The sequence below is a fragment of the Clinocottus analis genome, unplaced genomic scaffold (assembly GCF_023055335.1).
Source record: "Clinocottus analis isolate CAN_PGR_092001 unplaced genomic scaffold, fCliAna1.0.p SCAF_7, whole genome shotgun sequence".
NCBI lineage: Eukaryota > Metazoa > Chordata > Actinopteri > Perciformes > Cottidae > Clinocottus > Clinocottus analis.
In genome coordinates this window covers 13,856,780-13,875,816 of record NW_027176229.1, presented here as the reverse complement: position 1 = coordinate 13,875,816, position 19,037 = coordinate 13,856,780, and the positions used below count along the sequence as shown (strand labels likewise).

General features: G+C 42.0%; 1 protein-coding gene across 1 annotated transcript in view; it reads right to left on the bottom strand.

Annotated features, from left to right (window-relative positions):
• The window catches only part of arb2a (ARB2 cotranscriptional regulator A), a 143,202-nt gene that overhangs the window by 61,075 nt on the left and 63,090 nt on the right, over window positions 1-19,037 (bottom strand). Inside the window, exon 8 of the mRNA XM_068566427.1 lies at window positions 14,564-14,683. Coding sequence (XP_068422528.1) covers window positions 14,564-14,683 — 120 coding nt within the window. The remainder of the gene's footprint in view (window positions 1-14,563; window positions 14,684-19,037) is intronic.

Genomic DNA, 19,037 nt, shown 5'->3' with positions numbered 1-19,037 from the left:
TGAGGAACACAAACACAAACACACACACACGCACACACACGCACGTACAGGCCACACACACACACACACACACACACACACACACACACACACACACACACACACACACACACACACACACACACACAATTTAGTATGAAGTATATTATTAATCTTGTGAAAAAAAGCAATTAAATCAAAGTGGTATAGAGCCTGAAGCTATGAGAACTGTCAATTCTGCTGAAAATGCCACAGAAGATTACAGTTTGGTTTGTGGATTCCATGAACCCTTTTTTGATTAGGGAGTCAATTATTTCTCATTACTGAAGATGCTATTTCGGAAAAAGACCTTGTCAGTCAATCATACAAAAAGTCCTCGAAAAGCGTGAATAAACCATTAAAGAGGGAGGCAGATGGGGGTGGGGGGTTGTGGGGGAAAGCACACTGACCCTCTTCCATACCCAAACTCCTACTTGTAGTCAAATTACCTTTTTAACTATTACACCTCTGTCAGGTCTTTGTCAGCGTATGGTAATTAGGGCCTTCAGTGGAGAACATTTGAAAAGAAAACAGTATATTTATTAGTTTATCTCAGAGAAAGGCATTTACCCAGAGCTGGAGGTAAGTTTGAATGTGGTGATTATCTTGTCATTTCCAGGTTGTTTGTCTAAGAGTGTGCATGTGTGCGTGTGTGTGTGTGTGTGTGTGTGTGTGCGCGCGCAAATGCTGGTGTGTGTTACTCCAGGTAAAGTACTGTTGTTTATGTGTGGATCGTATACACATGTGCATTCACACACATGCATGCATATATATATATATATATATATATATATATATATATATATATATATATATATATATATATATATATATATATATATATATATGTGTGTGTGTGTGTGTGTGTGTGTGTGTGTACTTAAGCTGCTTTCAGCACACTGATAGGCGAGCACAGCACATTTCTCCCGTCCTCTTTGTTCTGTGTTGGGTTTGACACCTCTAAACAATAGCAGCGCTTCACTTCGCCCAGCCCCAACCCACCACCAACCACACACTGCATGGACGGGAGCTGCCAATTAGCACTATCAAACACCCCTCATCAGCTGTCTGCTTACCACAAAAAGAAGAAAAAAATCCCAAAACAAATCAATAATTCAGAGTTTCGCCCAAAAACCATAACAATCATCAGCAAACTTAAGGATACAAGAGAGAAGTGAACATAATCACCAACTGTGTAGTATGGATTGTGTGTATAGAAAAGATACACAGAAAACAACTGGCATGCTGCTGATGTGACCACATGAAGTGCAGTGTCACAACAAGTACTTGACCAGTCGGGTAGAAATAGAGGTCTGCGTCCTCTCTGTCTCCTCCTTTCCACTTTGGCGTCTGGAGCTGATCTTTATTTTGGGGCAGACGCTTCGTCGACCCGACCCGAGTGCAAGCGATGTCCCCGATCGACATCCTTCTCCTTTTGTGTAAAGAGAGCCGTTGCTCTGATCCATTCTTTTCTTCCTCACACAGAAAGTCTCATCCACTCAAGAATTGCCCCACACAGTCTTTTAGTTTATCAACCTTTGTCTAATGCCACGCTGGGTGAGTTGCGTTTGGCGGCCTCCGAACAGCCAGACGACATGTTGTGACCCAGGGGAAGGAGGGCCGACGTGGGGAAAGAGGAGCGGAGAGGGGGGCCTGTCATGGAGAAAGGGTCTCAGAGGGCCGGAGGTGAGCAGAGGTGTCTGGGAGATGACTGTCGTTCCTCTCGGTGGTCCAAGACCTTTTCATTAACTTACACACCCCAGGGTTCACCAAACAGAAACAGGGGGTGGAAGTGGGGACAGGGGGGGGGGGGGGTGCAGACGGGTGCAAAGCACTAGCCCTTGTGACCACCAGGGACCTGCTGCCTGCCTTGCTGTCTGTCTGAATGCAGATCTGTGTCATCCATTACGGACAAGGGACTGCTTTTTAACAAAATATAAACACAAACAGCAGCACACGCACGGGCACACAGACACAGACAAAACACATGCACACAACAATACACATACATCAAAGCCGGCAAAGGGAAAGAGAGGGGTAACAAAGGACAGGCAGTGCCCCCTAGTGTTTTCATCAAAGAGAAATCAGACCAAATCAACTAACCATCACCTCAACCAAAGACACAAAAACAGATACAAGAAGGGAGCGAGGGACAAGAGAGAGGAGGGGAGGGGAAGATGTGGAAGGCGTGGGCGTGGGTGAGTAAGGTGAAGAGAGCAGGAAGCTGGGGGAAGGAAGAAGAGGGATGAAGGGAGCAAGGGATGGAAGTTAGGGAGCGAGTATTGGGGCGGAGGGGTGTATTGTACATGTTGGCTGCTTGGTGGTGGAGGGGGTTAAAAGATGTCTTGCCACGTCCAAGATGTTTTTAATGTTCAAGGCCGAGAGAGCGAGAAAGTGAGAGGGGGAGAAGGAAAGGCAGGCAGACCATGCATGAAAGCCGATGTCAGAGGAGTCCAGAGGAATCGTCGGGTGTGAAGCCATCTAATAGGAAAGCAGAATATATATGAGACAGGCACACGCACACGCACACGCACACACACACACACACTGACTGTGAATTACCAGGCCACCCAATGTTATCTGGTAAGTGATCTGAACATGAACCACAAACTAATGAATGACATGACGGGAAGAGATGAAAACCTAGCTTACTGGCACAACAAAAAAGCCTTTGGAGCAAAATCACACTTATGCCTAAAAGATTTTTTTTTTTAAAACAACGTGTGCACAAACATGAATGCATAAAAAAAAGAATCTGTGCAAATGTGTGAATGCTTTTTTCTTCTTTTTTTTTCCTTACTCGGACAGCACATTCAGTTTCATATTCCCACCATGAAACAAGGCCTACCCTTCAGTGAGTTCCACATTCAGCTCCAAGCCAGCTAAGACATCAAAGGCGGCTCCACACCAGGAGTCTTTCGCTCTCTCTCTTTCTCCCTTCCTCTCTCTCCTTTCCTTTTGCTCTTTCATAACCCCCATCGTATTTCACAGCACATAAAACCTTAAAATGGCACATAAAACAGTTCATCTCTTTTCACTGTCAGCTTTCCAGGCTTAAAAAATTAAATATGTTTTACTGCAGGTACATAACTAAAACACATTGATGGAAAAAAATTGCCATAAAGGATTCAAAATCAGCTTTCTATAAGTCTCTGAGGCTATATAGCTAGGTATAGATCAGCTGAATAGCCATTATAGGTGTTTCAAGCTTAAAGTGCAGAAAAAAATGTAAACTGTGGAATTGCCTGTTTTCCTTTCCCACCATACCTATCACTCTGTTTTCCGTTTAAAAGCTTGAGATGTGGAGGAAATAAACGGCACAGTGTGCATGTGATGCGCTGACACTAAAAATGTCTTTACTAACAAACTTAAAGAATGCTGTGACCCTGGTGCTGAAGGTTTGGAGGAGGCGAGACGAAAACACCACAGAATACCAACACTGCTTTCAATGAACTTTAAAAGCAGTGAGAGACGAAAGAGCAGAGAGTGAAGGAGGTGCGTGTGTGTGTGTGTGTGTGTGTGTGGATGGAGATGCAGAGTTTAAAGGAAAAAGCAAAGGAGAGAGGAGATAAGTTAAACAGAGGATTTAAACTTCAACCTTAGAGTCACTGAGTTCACTGACATTTGCACCAGGATCCGCCTATAGCTGCTCCTCACAGCTTTTCAGAAGCGTCACTTTCCTTTCATAATCTAAGACTTATTCTTCCTACATTTGCTGCAGAAGAAGACCATTCAGTCTTGAGGGAAGGGACAAAAAACATAAAACATAGAAAAGCTAAGCTGAATTGAATGTATTGAAATCAAGTGATGCCCATGAGAAAATGTGCTGGCCAGTATGTCCTCAAGATTCCTCTTGTATTTTGTATGCATTCTTTAGGAAGAATTAGTAAGGGGGAAGGGAAAAAATGACACGTGACAAGCGATTCATTTGAGCTGTCAACATGTCATCTTCACCACATTCAAACCTCACATCAACCGCTCGTATTCCCTCTCCGGTGAAGGTGACCTAGGTCGTAACCAGCTGACACACCCAGACACAGCAGGTGAATGAATGGAAATACCACAGTGGGAGCCGCTCAGTGCGTGAGATTTGAAAGAATGAAAGGCAAGTTAGCGCAAAAGAACAAATAGGAAACAAAATGTGACATCTACTCAGAAAATTAACAAATGTGCATACCTCTTAAAAGGATTGAGAGCATCTGAGATTCTAAGTTGGGGAAAAAAATCAACGGATAGTTCCACATATGAGGTTATATTGAAAAAAAAACTTTGGATTGCAATAACCATTAGGAGGTAATACATTTTTTAATAAATTAGACCGTGAAAAGGAGGGAATCGTAGGGTGTGGGGAGAGAGAATTATCTTGGACTTAGATGTTTGTCAAAAATGCCAAAAATATGAAATCTCAAGTGAAGGATCAGAGTGAGATAGCAGAGAATGAAAGAGCAAGGCCAATGTGAAGTTGAGGTTAAGAGAGACAAGGGAAAACGAAAGGGAGTGAATCGGAAGCAAAGAGGAAGAGCAAAGAAGCAGCGTAAGACCACATACACTGGGGCGCAAGATAAAAAGAAAACGAGAAGAGGCAAGTTTACAGATAAACGGGAAGAGAGAGGAAGGGTGACCAAAGAAGCTCAGAGTGCAAGGGACAAAATAAAAAAGAACGGTAACAGGGAGTGGTTTGACTTTTTTTTTTTTCTAACAACGGCAAGTAGCAAAGGAAAAATGATCGCGAGAAGGAGCTCTTTGTTGCAAATTAGAAAGGTAGGTAAAAGACAACGAACGACAGAGAAAGGAGTGGAAGAAGTGGACAGCAGTGCCCGATGGGTATTAAACAGTGTGAATGAAAGGGCGAGAGACGCACGAGGCAGAGAGGCGAGAGAAGAGAGCGAGACCTTGCCTCTGAGGCAACGAGCCGAAAGCAACGAGAGAGGCAGACAAAGCCGCACAATGCTCTCACACAGCAGAACAAAGAGAGGAGGTGCATCATGGGAGTCTGAGCCGTATGCCGCCACTGACGCCATGCTGGATAAACACGCAATGCCACGTGCAAAAATCAAAACGCAAAAACAGCCTTACTGTAATGATCAGTGATTAGTGATTAGTGAATACTGTAGAACACTTTTTTTTTTTTAGGTCATTTGGTTTTCGTATAAATTAGTGATGAACTAAAGGGTCAGTTTCCCTACTTTTAGTGCTGTAGCTCCTCAACCTTCATAAAACTGCACAAATAGGCAAAAAACTAACGCAATCACATCGGATGGCTGTGCGTGTCCTATACAAGTGTACTGAAGCGGATGCTTTAAGAGTATGAGTCTGTCTGTCGTAAACTTGATCAAAAAACAAAACAGAAAACTTTTTTTTACTATAGTGACTTTAGCATCGTAGAAAAGCATGCTTCTAAAATATGGAGGAGAGCAAGAAAACCCTGAGTAAATTTGAACAGCATCTCCACTAAGTGAAAGACAGCATAGGGAGAGGAGAGCTCTCTCTATAGAACTCTGATATGCAGACCTGGGTTAAATCAGAGGGATAAACAGGAAGCAAGGAGGGCTGTTCAATTTTAGGGGCAATTCAGGTATGAGTGGAAATGCAAATAGCAGTCTGTGTGCTGAATGTTCTGTGTGTTTCATTGCAAATCTGGTCCGGTGCATATTCATGCATGTGTAGTAAAAGCAGTGTATACTTCTCAGGACGCTAGCCCAGAGAAATACACACTAAAGTAGTAAAGACATGTGGGTGGCAGGTTAAAACTGTTACTTTCCCAGCTATGTCCACATTCAAAAGAAAAGTATCCACAATTATTTAGATATTTGCACAAAAGTTTTCTATCTCCACCCTCTGACTCCTGCTTCTCCCTCTCTTGTGATCTCTCATCCTCTTTCCCTGTTGGTCTCTCTTCCTCCGGCAGGTCTGATATGTTGGAGCTGCAGCTGAACTCTGAGTAGCACTGTCTTCAGGAAAAAACAAAGTGATCAATGTGAGAAGGCACGGGGCGCTCATGGACAGGCCAATCAATGGTGGAAAGAACCTTGCCCAGGGCTTTATGCAAATGGAGGCACGTCCCATAACCTCGGGAGTGAACATGCGCACTAGATCAATGGGATGAGGGTAGAACCTTACAGCAAGATCAGCCTCAGCCAGTAAATATGTAATGATGAATCCCCGAAGATTTAACTGAACTCAAATGAACTTCAACGAGCAGGGCTTCTTATATCACCAAGTGGCAAGAAAGACCCCGTGTTTCAGAGGTAGGGTACGGAGATTGGGCGGGGCAGGATGAGGGAGATTAAAAAGAGCTTTTTTGCTGAGACTGGATGGATTTTTCACTTCCTTTTCACTCAGGAGAAAAAAATAAATCAGGAAGACAAAAAAAGAGGAGACTTATGAATAGTCACCTCAACAATACTGGTTTGAGGTGTAACGATTATTCAATTATGTCACCATGGCAACATCTGTGTGTTTTGAGGAACGGAAGAGACGAGCAGGTAACCGTGACGACCTGGTGAAATCATGCTCGACCACTTAAAACTATGAATAGTCAGACCGACGACTGTATGAGACAAACTATTCAAAACCAACAGCTGACGTTTACGAATGCCCTCAAATACCGGAGTCTGGATTTGGTATCAATCAAAAGCGATCACAGACCAATTAGAAGTAGTGCGAGGTTACTGTAGAGATCCAGAGACGGATAACTTTTTTTCTCTGTAAGCAGAAAATGATTGACAACACTGAGCTGTCGTGACAGAAATCAGCTGTGCACTCAAATGAATCACTAGCATGAATAAAAAGAGAAGGAGAAAGATAGAGATGCCGTAAAAACAGTCAAAGACAAAGAGGGACTGACGATGTGAACTGAGCTGTGCGGAAGGGATCCGGTGAGCGCCTTGACTGCTGCTGCATCAGAGCCTAAGGGGAGAGCAGCAGCTCCATGTCTGCCTCTGGGCTGTTGAGAACGCTATAGGAGAGTTTGATCAAGACTCATGCAGTGTATCAACAAGATTTTTACATAGTGTGAAAACGAAAGTTATGCCTTGAATTGCCCTTGGTTGTTGGCTATGTCTCAGATGACCTTTCTAAACCTGGACGACCAAAGTTCAGGAAGACAAGCAAAAAAAAAAGTTTTGTAACATATCGGTGCTTTATCTAGCGATACCTGCAGTGCACCCCTGAAACAAAGTTCAGGGAAACAGCGGTTAAAATAAAGAACACATGGTGAATCACTTCCCTCACGACCTCTCTTGACAGTCTACCTTTTCTGTGTTGTAACAGCCCTGCAGGAGCATCTGTCCTAATCCACTGACTCAATATAGAAAGTAAAGTGATCACAGAAAAGTTAGTTGGTTGTGGGTGTAATGGCATGCATGGCACCAAACTGGAGAGAAATAAAGGGACATGTTTGTTTTTTTGTAAAAAAGAGACTTTTTGGCCACTTCTTCTTCTTCTTCATTATAGATATACTGTAAATCCTCTTGAAATACATTTTGATTGTTGATAATAATAAAATCAAAGGGAAGGAAATGACGAAGGAGGCTAACTAGGGGACAAATTGGATGACACCCTGTATTTCTGAAGAGCATGGCAGATTCCTGCCAACTATAACAATTTTGTTCTGTATCCTTTGGTTAACTGAGAAACAACTGACTAAAAGATTCATATAGTTTATGTATAATTAAAAGAAGAATGTAGACAACCAAAAACATTGTGTTTGTGTTATAAAACCTTGATTGTCTGTGCTACTATAAAACAAGACTGAATTAATAATGTAAGACATAGAAAAAATGCAGCAAACAAACAACAAACAACTAAATTGGAATCTCACACAAAATCAATTCCCCTTGATATTAAAGGAAAAGCACAAGAGAGACAAGAGGTGAGTAAAGTATTACCAACCCCCTGCTCCTTACCAACACCACAAATGTAATCTACAAACCAAAGATGCTCCTGAAACAGAGAGAAACACCAACAAAGGTGAGAATAATGGCGACGTATTGAAGGGAATACTTCACAAAGCCTATTGTGTGAGTATCCTTTTCAGACAGCAAACCCGCTGTAATTTGGTCTGCGTCATCTGCCTCTAGTCACAATGCAGCACTACAGCTTTGAAATGGATGGCAAATGAAGGCCATTTGTACATAATCACAGCAGATAGAAGAATTCAGAAGCCCTACAATGTGTTGTTGAGGTGTAAAGAAAGACCTTGGTCTATCTGTGGCAGCCAGCGCAGAAAAGGTTTGGCAAGGGAGGTCTTTTTCCTCCAGAAACAAGCCAATCAATTGAAATCAAATCAGTTTGCTAGCCGTGACATTTAAACAGTTCAATTTACATCCCTATGTTAAGAGGAGAGCCGCTCTCTAAGATGCCTATTCATTCACAGAGAAATTAGATGTCTATATTTCAGCTGCTTGATAGAGCAAATATGCTGAAGCCGTACTGCGGAAGAAACCATGTCTTATCACAGTGCACAAAGGGCTCGCCATTGTCTGTCATTACGAGCAGAGCACAGAAACACAGAGAGGGATAATATACATAATATAGACAGGACTGGAAAACCGCACCATGCATGATATGCATGCATTACCACATACACACTTTCTCAGTGGCGATGGTGTATGTCCTGAGGGCGGCTGTCCTGCTGTGCAGGCTGGCAGGCACTTTTGTCATGGTGGTCCTTTTGTTTCACATCAAACAAAACGCCACAGCTTTGCATACGGCTCCACTAATTTCTGCTAGTGTGCCCCAGCCATTTATCATCGCCTCTCACCCTCTCCTCCTCTCCTCTCCGAACGTGGCTCTGATAGCTGCTCTACACCAAGCTGTTCTGCTTAGGACGATACAAGCTTCTCCAGGCTAGGACCGACACACACGCACATGCACATGCACATGCACATATCCATATGTGCGCACACACACACAAGCATACACTAGACCTATACAATATGTGCACACCCACTTGCAGGCATAGACATACACACACATGCACACAGAGACAGACAAACACACAGGCTAGAAACTGCACTACTACTGCACTGCTTGCAAGCCCGCCAGCTATGGAGAACCTTGAGATGAAAACAAACCTTCTCTTCATCCCCTGCAGAAGCAACAGACAAGCTAGCAGTCAGAGTTTCGGAGGCGGCCCAGACGTGCATGCAGCATTAGGTGAGGGGATTTGCAGAGCCTGTGTATGGACGTCTTCACAGCTGGGATGATTTTGTCAACAAATTGCTTGTGAGGTGATGAACTCAGGTGAAGGTTGCACTGGTCCTTGAAGAGTATTTTGGATAGATACAAAGTGGAACTTATTTTCACACAGTTTATAGAAATACTCCACTATTTTAGGGAAATCAACTTGTTTGCTGCCCGACTGGGAGTTATATTCTGTCGAAAGATCAATATCAATTGTATGTCTGTGCATTCAGCAGAGTTTAGTCCAGGACCTGTTAAGTCTCGGAAAACACTGAGGGCAGGGTGGAAAGACTAACTTCCAATAAAACAGAAAACTTCCAACAACATCTAACGTGTCTTTTGTCCATGATTGTGTTGTGTTTGCTGGCACCAATTCATCCAAGAATCAACTTTGTTAGGAGTTATGAAATTGAAGAACACAGCAACTGTACAAAAAGGAAAGGACTTCGAAGAGACTGCTTGACACTTCTCCCTGCAGTTGGTCATATATACATAACTCCAATGCTAACTTAAACCATCAACATGAAACCATGTTATACACATTAAATAGACATGAAAAAATATGATTTTTTTTTAACTGAGAACGTGAAGAAGTATATTCCTTTCAAACCACGAAAGTTGACAATAAACATGACATGACATTTTAAGAGATTAATTAAGAACGAAAATAGTGTGAATGAAACACACACTGAGCTGAGGAAAAGTTACTTAATTCTCTGCTCAGGTAGCCCTGACATCCTTACATTTAGATTATGTGAATACATTGTTTGCTGCTATATTAATGTACTGAATATTGTGTATAGAACCGTTAGAGTAGTAAAAGTAATAGCACAATAAGGTACAATAGCATTTAAAACAATGTATTTGTAATATTTATATATGTGCATTCTGTAAAAAAGGTAAGGACGGGAAATTAAAGCATTTGCACAGTGCCATATGTTCAGTGGGCTGTTACCACGCCAGTCATGAAGCTGTACAGACCACTGCCAGACTCAGAGTCCTGCACAGAGGGCAGAGTTGGCACCACAGCTGCCCTGAGGGTCACCACGACTGGGAGAGAAGGACTTGGGAGGACGAAGGAAATGAGGAAATTATATAGGACATAAAGCAGAGTGGATTGTGGGATGGCAAATATTGTGTTAAAAGGGTGTAGAAGACATCGTAACAAAGATTGAAGAGTGTGAAAGTTAAGAACATATATGCAAATAAGGCGATAACATACATATATTTTTTTATTGTTGCACTGCACAGATAAATGGGAAAGAGCTTGTTTGGAAAACTGTCTGTGGCAAATGAATAGGACATCTTGAAGAAACCGTTTCTATATTTGAATTCAACTTGAGAATCTGATAAGGCACAAAGAAACTTGTTGATTATTTTTGCATCTACTCATACAACATAAAAACCTCTCACTTGAGTGGGTTTGCCATATCAGAAAAATTAAAACACTTTTTAAACTCCGAGCTATGTAAAACTTACTTCTCCGACTTCGACTGATTCACCCAGCAGTGTTTCATCTTTCTCATCCTCCACACATTGGTATGGCGATGAAGTCCACAAGGAGTGAAGAAATCCTTCATATCTATCTGTCTTACCTCAAGCATCTCTTCCCACATCCAACTCCTGGCCAAAAGACACACACATACTTGCAAACACATGCATCCAAGGACGACAGAGAGAACTATGGTATATTCATTATAGATTGAAACAGATGGCAGAAAGTGTACAGGCAGATATCCTGCAAGCATGTACTGTATATATGTGGCGTGTTTCTAGAGAACACTTAAAATCTGTAATCATGTTCTTGAGGGGCTGCTGTGGCGGCTGGCTTGTTGTCTGGTTGGCACCCACACGTTTGTGTACTCGGAGACAGATGCATTCTTACATAATACCTTGTATAATGCTGCCCTGTCCTACTCAATAAGAGTGTTCCTTTTTTGCTCAGAAGGTTAGTGCGGGTTAGACAACCCTTCCTCATCACAACCCCTTCCAACCCGATTCGCCACATACCCACCCCCCGCACTCCTGGCAATGAAGAAAGATGAAAAGATAGGCTCAGCCAAGGGAGAGATGGAGGCAGGGCCCTTTTTCTATATAGTCCTATCCCCCGGTCCCTTACTCTCTCTGTCTACTTCTTTCTAGGGTGAGATTTTGTCCTGAGGTGAAGAAAGGATACTGCAGACCAGGAACCTTGAGGAGCATGGCTAGTTTGTGTGCGTCCAAGATGGAGAGATGCAGAGAGAGACACAGTCCACAGCCTTGCTAAATTCTGTAAAACTTTGAAGGGAATACAGGAATACTAGGTTTAAAACTGAATTCTGTGATCGCTAAAGAATGATAGAGAGGGGAAAAGGGCGAGAAAGGTGGGGGCGAAGCAGAGAAAGAGCTTCCCCCCTGCAGCACTTATTCAAAGGCATTTAGCTTCTCTTTGATGTATCTATAATTAGTCAGTACACACTGTGAAGTGTTTTAAAAGAAATCAAATTGCAATGAAACACTTGAGTGCTCAAAACAGGGGCTAACATGCTTCGGAGCATGGGGAGTGAGCAGTAGAAATGAATGGTGGGTCTTTTTGATGTGCTTGATCAGAAATGTATTTATTAAGCAAAGCGGAGTAGTAATTAACCCACAGACAGCTTGTTTTCTCTGGGTCTTCTCGTGTGTCAAACGGTTCATCCCGCAAGGCTCCTCTCTCTCCTCGCCTGCTCATGCGCACAAACCTCCCACCACGTCTCCAAGGACCACTTTCGCCTCAATTAAGTAGACAGTGTGCACACGTATGTGCATGAGTTTGTGCAATGCATATGTTTGAGGGAGTGCTAACACAGCAATAAAAAGTAAGAAACGCATACCATGGTTCCTTTAAATACCATGTTGTACTCCTGTAAAATGCAAGTAGTAGTGTATTTGCATAAAAAGCCAAATAGCCTGTAATAGTATAGTAGTATAATACTTAACATAAGAAAAGCCCCCAAACAGAATAATAATATTAATTAATTATAAAAACTCAAAAAACGTTCTACAAAACTAAATTGATTGGCTTGGACAAATTTGCACATTTCTCACTGTAGAAGAGTTGCTGATTGATAGGGTAAATAATAAAGAATATAAATGTGTATATGTGTTTGTGTTGAGTTTATAAAGAGGTGAAGGAGTTGAGACTCTAACACACAACAGAAGCTGGGATGGTCTCAAGGGAAACCTGACAATGGCATCCTTAAAAACCCTGTCACTTAAAGTGAACACAATCATCTTTCAAGTCTCTGTTTTGATGCTATCTTCTCCATACAGCATCTGCTATATGCTATATATGCATTTATGCACATACTGTACATGAGTGTTTTAAAGACGGTTTTCACATGACAAGGACATCACATGAAAGAATGCAGTTAAAAACTTTGTAGAGCCCTTTACACAGACTGAAGGGAACATAGAGAGACAGAAAGAGAGGGAATAGCTAGTCTTCGTCACAGAAACCGAAAGCCCAGGAGATTGTGAGGCTGTCATGGACAAAACACTGCATGAATATTTAGCAGCCAAATTAAAATTACAAAATACTAAACAAAAAAGAGTAGATGAAAGAGAAAGAAAAGAAAAAAAATCCAGAAAACACCAGTGGGACAAATGCCCACCTTTAATCCCCCACTAGCCGTATTCTCATTTTGCCATCTTCCTTTCCCTACCTTTCCTAAGAAAAAGGAAGAGATATGTCTTGAATAATTTGGGATGTGGTGAGTCTAGCAGTGAATCCTTCAGATCAAGAAACCAGCAAACTGGCAAAACCCAAGCTCTGAGATCATGGAGAGGCTTGCAAACACAACGAGCGCCTTATGTTGGCTCGCGGAGCTTAAGAAAACACAGTCCTTCATATTTTAAATGCTAACGCGGCTAGTACAGCATGTGTGTAACAAGCATGGCTCTGAGCCAAGATGGCTACATGCACGTGTTTCTTGAAGTTTCAGATGCCGCAAATACAACTGATCTAGAGTTTTTTTAAATTTTTTATTCTTATTATCAAGCTGTAGAGAAACATGGTTTGCTGGAATTAATATGAGCAATTTTGCAAAGCTGTTTTACGCACTGCCATTTATCAATCAGTTCAATATTGTGTAATATACAATAAGTAATCTGGTATTGTTAGCTGCGAGCCGCCGGCTCAGTCTTGTTGAGAGTTGTGTGTGCGACATTCGATATGCTCTGTGTTTCTTATGGAGCACCTTTTAAGTTACTGTATCAGGATTTTAAGATCAAAACATTGATTAAATAAAATGGCATGAAAGAGCTCAAAGCCAGAATGAGATTGTATCCTTTTTGAAAGAAATGAAAGACATTTTGTTGCTGTATATGCCACTAGTATACACATTATTAGACTTAAACTAGATGATATGTCAAACATCAAGTAAGCAGGCTTACAGGGTACAAATAAACATCCCCACCATTAACCATGACCCCTAAATGCTACTCCGACCTGGTAGATAACTCACTATAATGGCATTAGCGACCTGCACCCATAAGCTTCACTATTAATAGGTAACTCTAGTCATTAAAACAGTAACAGACGATAAAGTAATAATCAATATGTGATTCCCACAAGGATATCACAGCAAACCAAAGACCAGCAAATAAAGCATTGACCTCAGAATTCACGTAACCCACAAAAGACACACAGTAGGCCCATTTAGCTGAAGGGTGCGGCTATAAAGCCAAGAGCCTGGCCAAACTTTTACTTTCACCCTCCCTTGCGCACCATTAATTCCTTCAAATCCACTTCCCTCCCACCATCTTTCCACCTATTCTCTGTCTCTCTTAAGGCTGGGAGATATGCATGCTCTGCATCAGATCTGGTTTAACAGCAACACTGTTGTTGCAATGCCATAACTACATTTCTTTATCCAGCCCTCTTCTTCCCCCTGTTTTCCTCCTGTACTTCATGTGTATCGTAGGTGTCCAAGGCCAAGGATGAACCAGATTGTTTACAGAGGTAGTACTTTTTCAAAACTAAATGTTATTTATTTGTAATTGTTCCACCATGTTTCACACACTATCACTCTGTTGCCTGTCTCCCTGAGTTGACTGATGTGAATATGGCTCTTTTTGTTTCCATATATGTGTGCGTGTTGGATAATAAGTAGTTGTTTTGCATACTGACATGTTTCTGTGAATGCATGTGTTTTGGTATTCTACAGTAGTCACATTGCAAACTCAAATCTTAGTTCATACAATAGTTTAGATGGAATATGCAGTGGTTCCAACACAAACATGTATGTGAGCGATTGTACTGACAGGAGTGCATTTTGTTTCAGTGCGTCTCTTTGTCGGTGGGAGGTAGAAAGGCTAAGCGGAAAACTAAAACACTCACCAGCTCAACGAAAGACAGCCCTCCGTAGCTGTGGGCCATGATGAAAACATACTTGGCTGCGGCTTTGTGCACAAAGTGGTCCCACACGTACAGCACGTGTTCCTCCGAGGAACCGTTTTCCTGCAACACAAAAACTTTAATGTTATATCCATGACATAGAACCCTAATGTAAATCGTATGAGCTTGAAGGCTGTCAGCAAACTACAAGATATCTATCCATCTAGTGAGACTGGAGCATCAATAGAGTTATCAAACTCTTTCAATTCTATGTTACAGCATCACAACCTGCACCTCTGGGCCAGCCAAAAAGAAAAGGTATGAAAGAGAAACAAAAAGTGGTGGTGGCCGGAGGGGATTCTATAAAGAGCCACACTTTGGTAAATCAATAAGTCTTGCATATTGCAAATGCCCTAAATGTAAAACTCAATAGGCTGGGTGACGTAACGTTTAAATCTTAATTTGTGGCCTGGTGCTGAATCGATGGCCCATCTATACACCAGTAGAGGCATAATGGGAAGACACCAGGGGAAGGTCAAAGAAGAAAAAAAACAAGCGGGAGATGTACACATGCATAAATAAAACAGCACAGTTTTACACAAGCGAGGACAATCACGAACCCCTACGTCTGTTCTTCCTCTCATCTGCATGCACACGATCTCTCTCTCTCACACACACACACACACACACACACACACACACACACACACACACACACACACACACACACACACACCTACACACACACACACACACACACATACACACGCACACAAAGATTACGCACACACAACCAGAAGGCATGTTTAATTAACCAGAGATGTAGGCGCTTATCCAGGGCTGGAAAGAACAATAGTAAAAGTACAGGCGGGAAAAGGGCATCCATTAATGAACTTGTGACATTGATTCTAGACTTTGATTTCCTATCAAACTGTCTGGTTCACAAAAGAAATCAACAATACATTCCCACAAGAGGTTGCAGCACACATGGAGCTTTGTTGACTAGAAAACACCTGTATCCTTAGAGCTTAACACCGTGCTGTATTCAAGATAGTACAATACTGGATGCAATAACGTTATTCATACACAATCTATTTAATTAGCATACAGATATTATTTTATAATAATAAATATATTAAAACAAACACATGGTCTACAGAGATTGGAAGCTCATCAATTAATTGAGTGTCAAACTGTTCCATGTGACTCCAAAACAAATAATTATGGATATGAGGTAAAGGACAGAGGAGGTGTCTTCAGAGACTTTCTTGATAGTTTGCATACAGTTGTGTGTATTACACAAAGTAAAATGGTGATATGGACAAAGAAAGACACCTACTTCAACATTCCCTTTTCTAATGGCGGTAATCGAGGAGATGGTGTGGAACAAACACGCTACAGACAATATGGTTCAAACTTTATCTTTCAAGAAAGTAAGGTATATTATGATTTGATGAGATGTTTTTACTTGTGTGGATGCATGTACAAATCTTTGTGCAAGTGTGCTTCCACTATTTGATGATGTGCTGCTGTGTGCTTTTGTTGCTGTGTTTGTCTAGAGGTAAATTAACCTGTCAGAGTGTTTGTGTTTACTGCAAGATTAGCATGAGGGGGTTGTAGTGTCAGCACCCACCTCAATTCACAGAGTGTGATGCAAGAGCAGGCAACTCTGCCCTGCCCTTCTGCCATCAGTTTGCCGTGTGTGTGTGTGTGTGTGTGTGGTGTGTGTGTGTGTGTGTGTGTGTGTGTGTGTGTGAGTGTGTGTTTTGTGTGTGTGTCTCTTATCCTGCATGCACTGAGATACTGGCTGAAGCAGAGTTGTCTGTCTGAAAGGCTGTGACATCAAAGTCCTTTGAAGTCTCCCCCTTCTCTCCTCTGCCATGTCATCCTTCATCTATGATGCCCATTTCATTAGCCAGCCTCCCTCCCTCACCCCTTCCCTCTTTACCTTCTTTTTCTCCTCCGCTATTGCCACCTGCTCTCCTTCACCCTCCGCCGTCTCCTGTTCTGTCCATCTCTTCACCCACCCTTTAGTAACAATGCCCGACATGGGAAATTAGGTAGGGTTTTGCGTATGTACATAGAACCTTAGTGTGTGTGTGTTTGTGTGTGTGTGTGTGTGTGTGTGTGTGTGTGTGTGTGTGTGTGTGTGTGTGCTATTTAGTTAACAAATAATCCTGCTGATATCAACTGATTGCTGACAAATTGTGTCAATGAGTGATACAATTAAGTAAAAGAGGAGCGTTTTTTATGTATCTATATATTTCCAATACAAATAATTAGAAGACGCATATTGCACAGTTGATGTCTTAATGGTGGCACATGAGTCTCCCTGTGTTCCTGACTTCATACCCAACCTAACACACAACAACACACATTCTTTGCCTCCACCCTTAGTGCAGGCAAGGAACAGAGGTGACTGACTACCTGGCATGGCAGTGTAGTGAATTATCTAAACAGCATTTGCATATTGTTGCAATTATTTCCTGAGGTTAATTAGCTGCAGTGGAGCACACCGCCCTGCGAGACTGGCTTCCTGTCACCAGCTCTCACATAGTATCTTAGCTTATTTATTTATTTCCTCAGTTTCCTTGCACTGTGTATGTGTATGTATGTGTGTGTGTGTGTGTGTGTGTGTGTGTGTGTGTGTGTGTGTGTGTGTGTGTGTGTGTGTGTGTGTGTATCTGCCGGCACTGTCAGAATAGAGTCCCAACTGCACACCTGTTGCCAACATCCTTCAGCCATAACTGTCAAGGGACATATAAGGGTGTGTGCAATTTGTGTGTGTGTTTACCAAATATATGGTGATCCATACTGTCCCTCAGAGAATATAAAATATGAATCCACGTACTAGACTGTCTCAGGACCAGAAAGTGGCCAGATGCTGACAGCTAACTATTATGAAAAATGAATAAAATCGAGAGAGTAGACAGAGAGACGAGAGAGAGAGAGACACACACACACAGAGAGAGAGAGAGAGAGAGAGAGAGAGAGAGAGAGAGAGAGAGAGAGAGAGAGAGAGAGAGAGAGAGAGAGAGAGAGAGAGAGAGAGAGAGAGAGAGAGAGAGAGAGAGAGAGAGAGAGAGAGAGAGATTATGGAGGGCACAACAAGCTCTCTTAGCTCTGGAACTGGAATTCATAAACATGTAAGATAAAAGCTGAGGAATATACTGAATCTGAGTATAATCTATACAGAAATGTCCTGAACAATATCATTGGCACCTTTTTAGAAGTTGCAGGACATAACTCAATATCAAGCAGGTGAGTGACAGATATTACAATCACTCATGCAACCAATCTATCTTCAGACCTTGATGTGTCTTTGACCACAGTGTGCAATGCTATGCTTTGACCACTGTGTGTGTGTGTGTGTGTGTGTGTGTGTGTGTGTGTGTGTGTGTGTGTATATATATATATGTGTGTATATATATATGTGTGTATATATATATATATATATATATATATATATATATATATATATATGTTCACCAAAATGTGGTTTTAGCCAAGTTCCTGCAAGCCAATCAACAGACCTCTGATTGTGTTTCGCTTGAGTCACCATTAAAACTACTAGCTAGACAACCTGCTACACAACATTGAGCATGATTATCTACCCCACTTTTAGTCCTAAGTGGTTCCAACTGTTACTCCTTTGTTGAATGTGTTTGCTTTCCAATTGTCTAGTTTCAAGAATTTGTTAAATTTAGCTCTTTCCATTACTTACACAATAACAACTCACACTCCTTTCCAAAACCACAAATAATTGCATGCACACAGATGCAAACTTATGCACACACTCAAAAGTTGTCCAATACTTGCCCTGTGTTTATTCACTCTAATGAGATCGTGAGGTAGAGGGGAGAAGGGTAGAGCAGTGCGCTGCAGCCAGAAAACCAGCCCTAACGCCAACACAAACGCAGTGTCCGACCAACACAGGAAGCAATGAATCTAACAACATCAACACATTCTGACAAACAACCACTTCAGACCTCTCTGCACCTCCCTTCTGGTCCTCATCCGAAACACAAAAGACTTCTAAAAACTTTGGAGGAAGCTGGAATTTCAGGTTGGGAGATGGTGAGCAACGTGGACCAGAAGGTAAGAGCCATTCTACTTTTAACACTCAAACCTTTTAGTGGGAACCAGAAGTGTCAGGACAGTGTCATGGGATTGAGTTTGGTCCCTTTTGCTTGGTTAGTATTGCTTTCAATCTTCCAAAAATTATATTAAGGGGTTAGATGAAGTCAAATTAATACCAGAAACACACATCGCACAATAGTACCCTTTTAGAGTTTCTTCCTGTGAGAGAACAGTAAGAAACTAGTTGCTCAAATTACACCAGCGCTTTCTCACACACACACACACACACACACACACACACACACACACACACACACACACACACACACACAAACGCACACTCTATAACTGGCTGAACGATCTCTCCATCTTGCACTCCAGGTCCAGGCCACACACT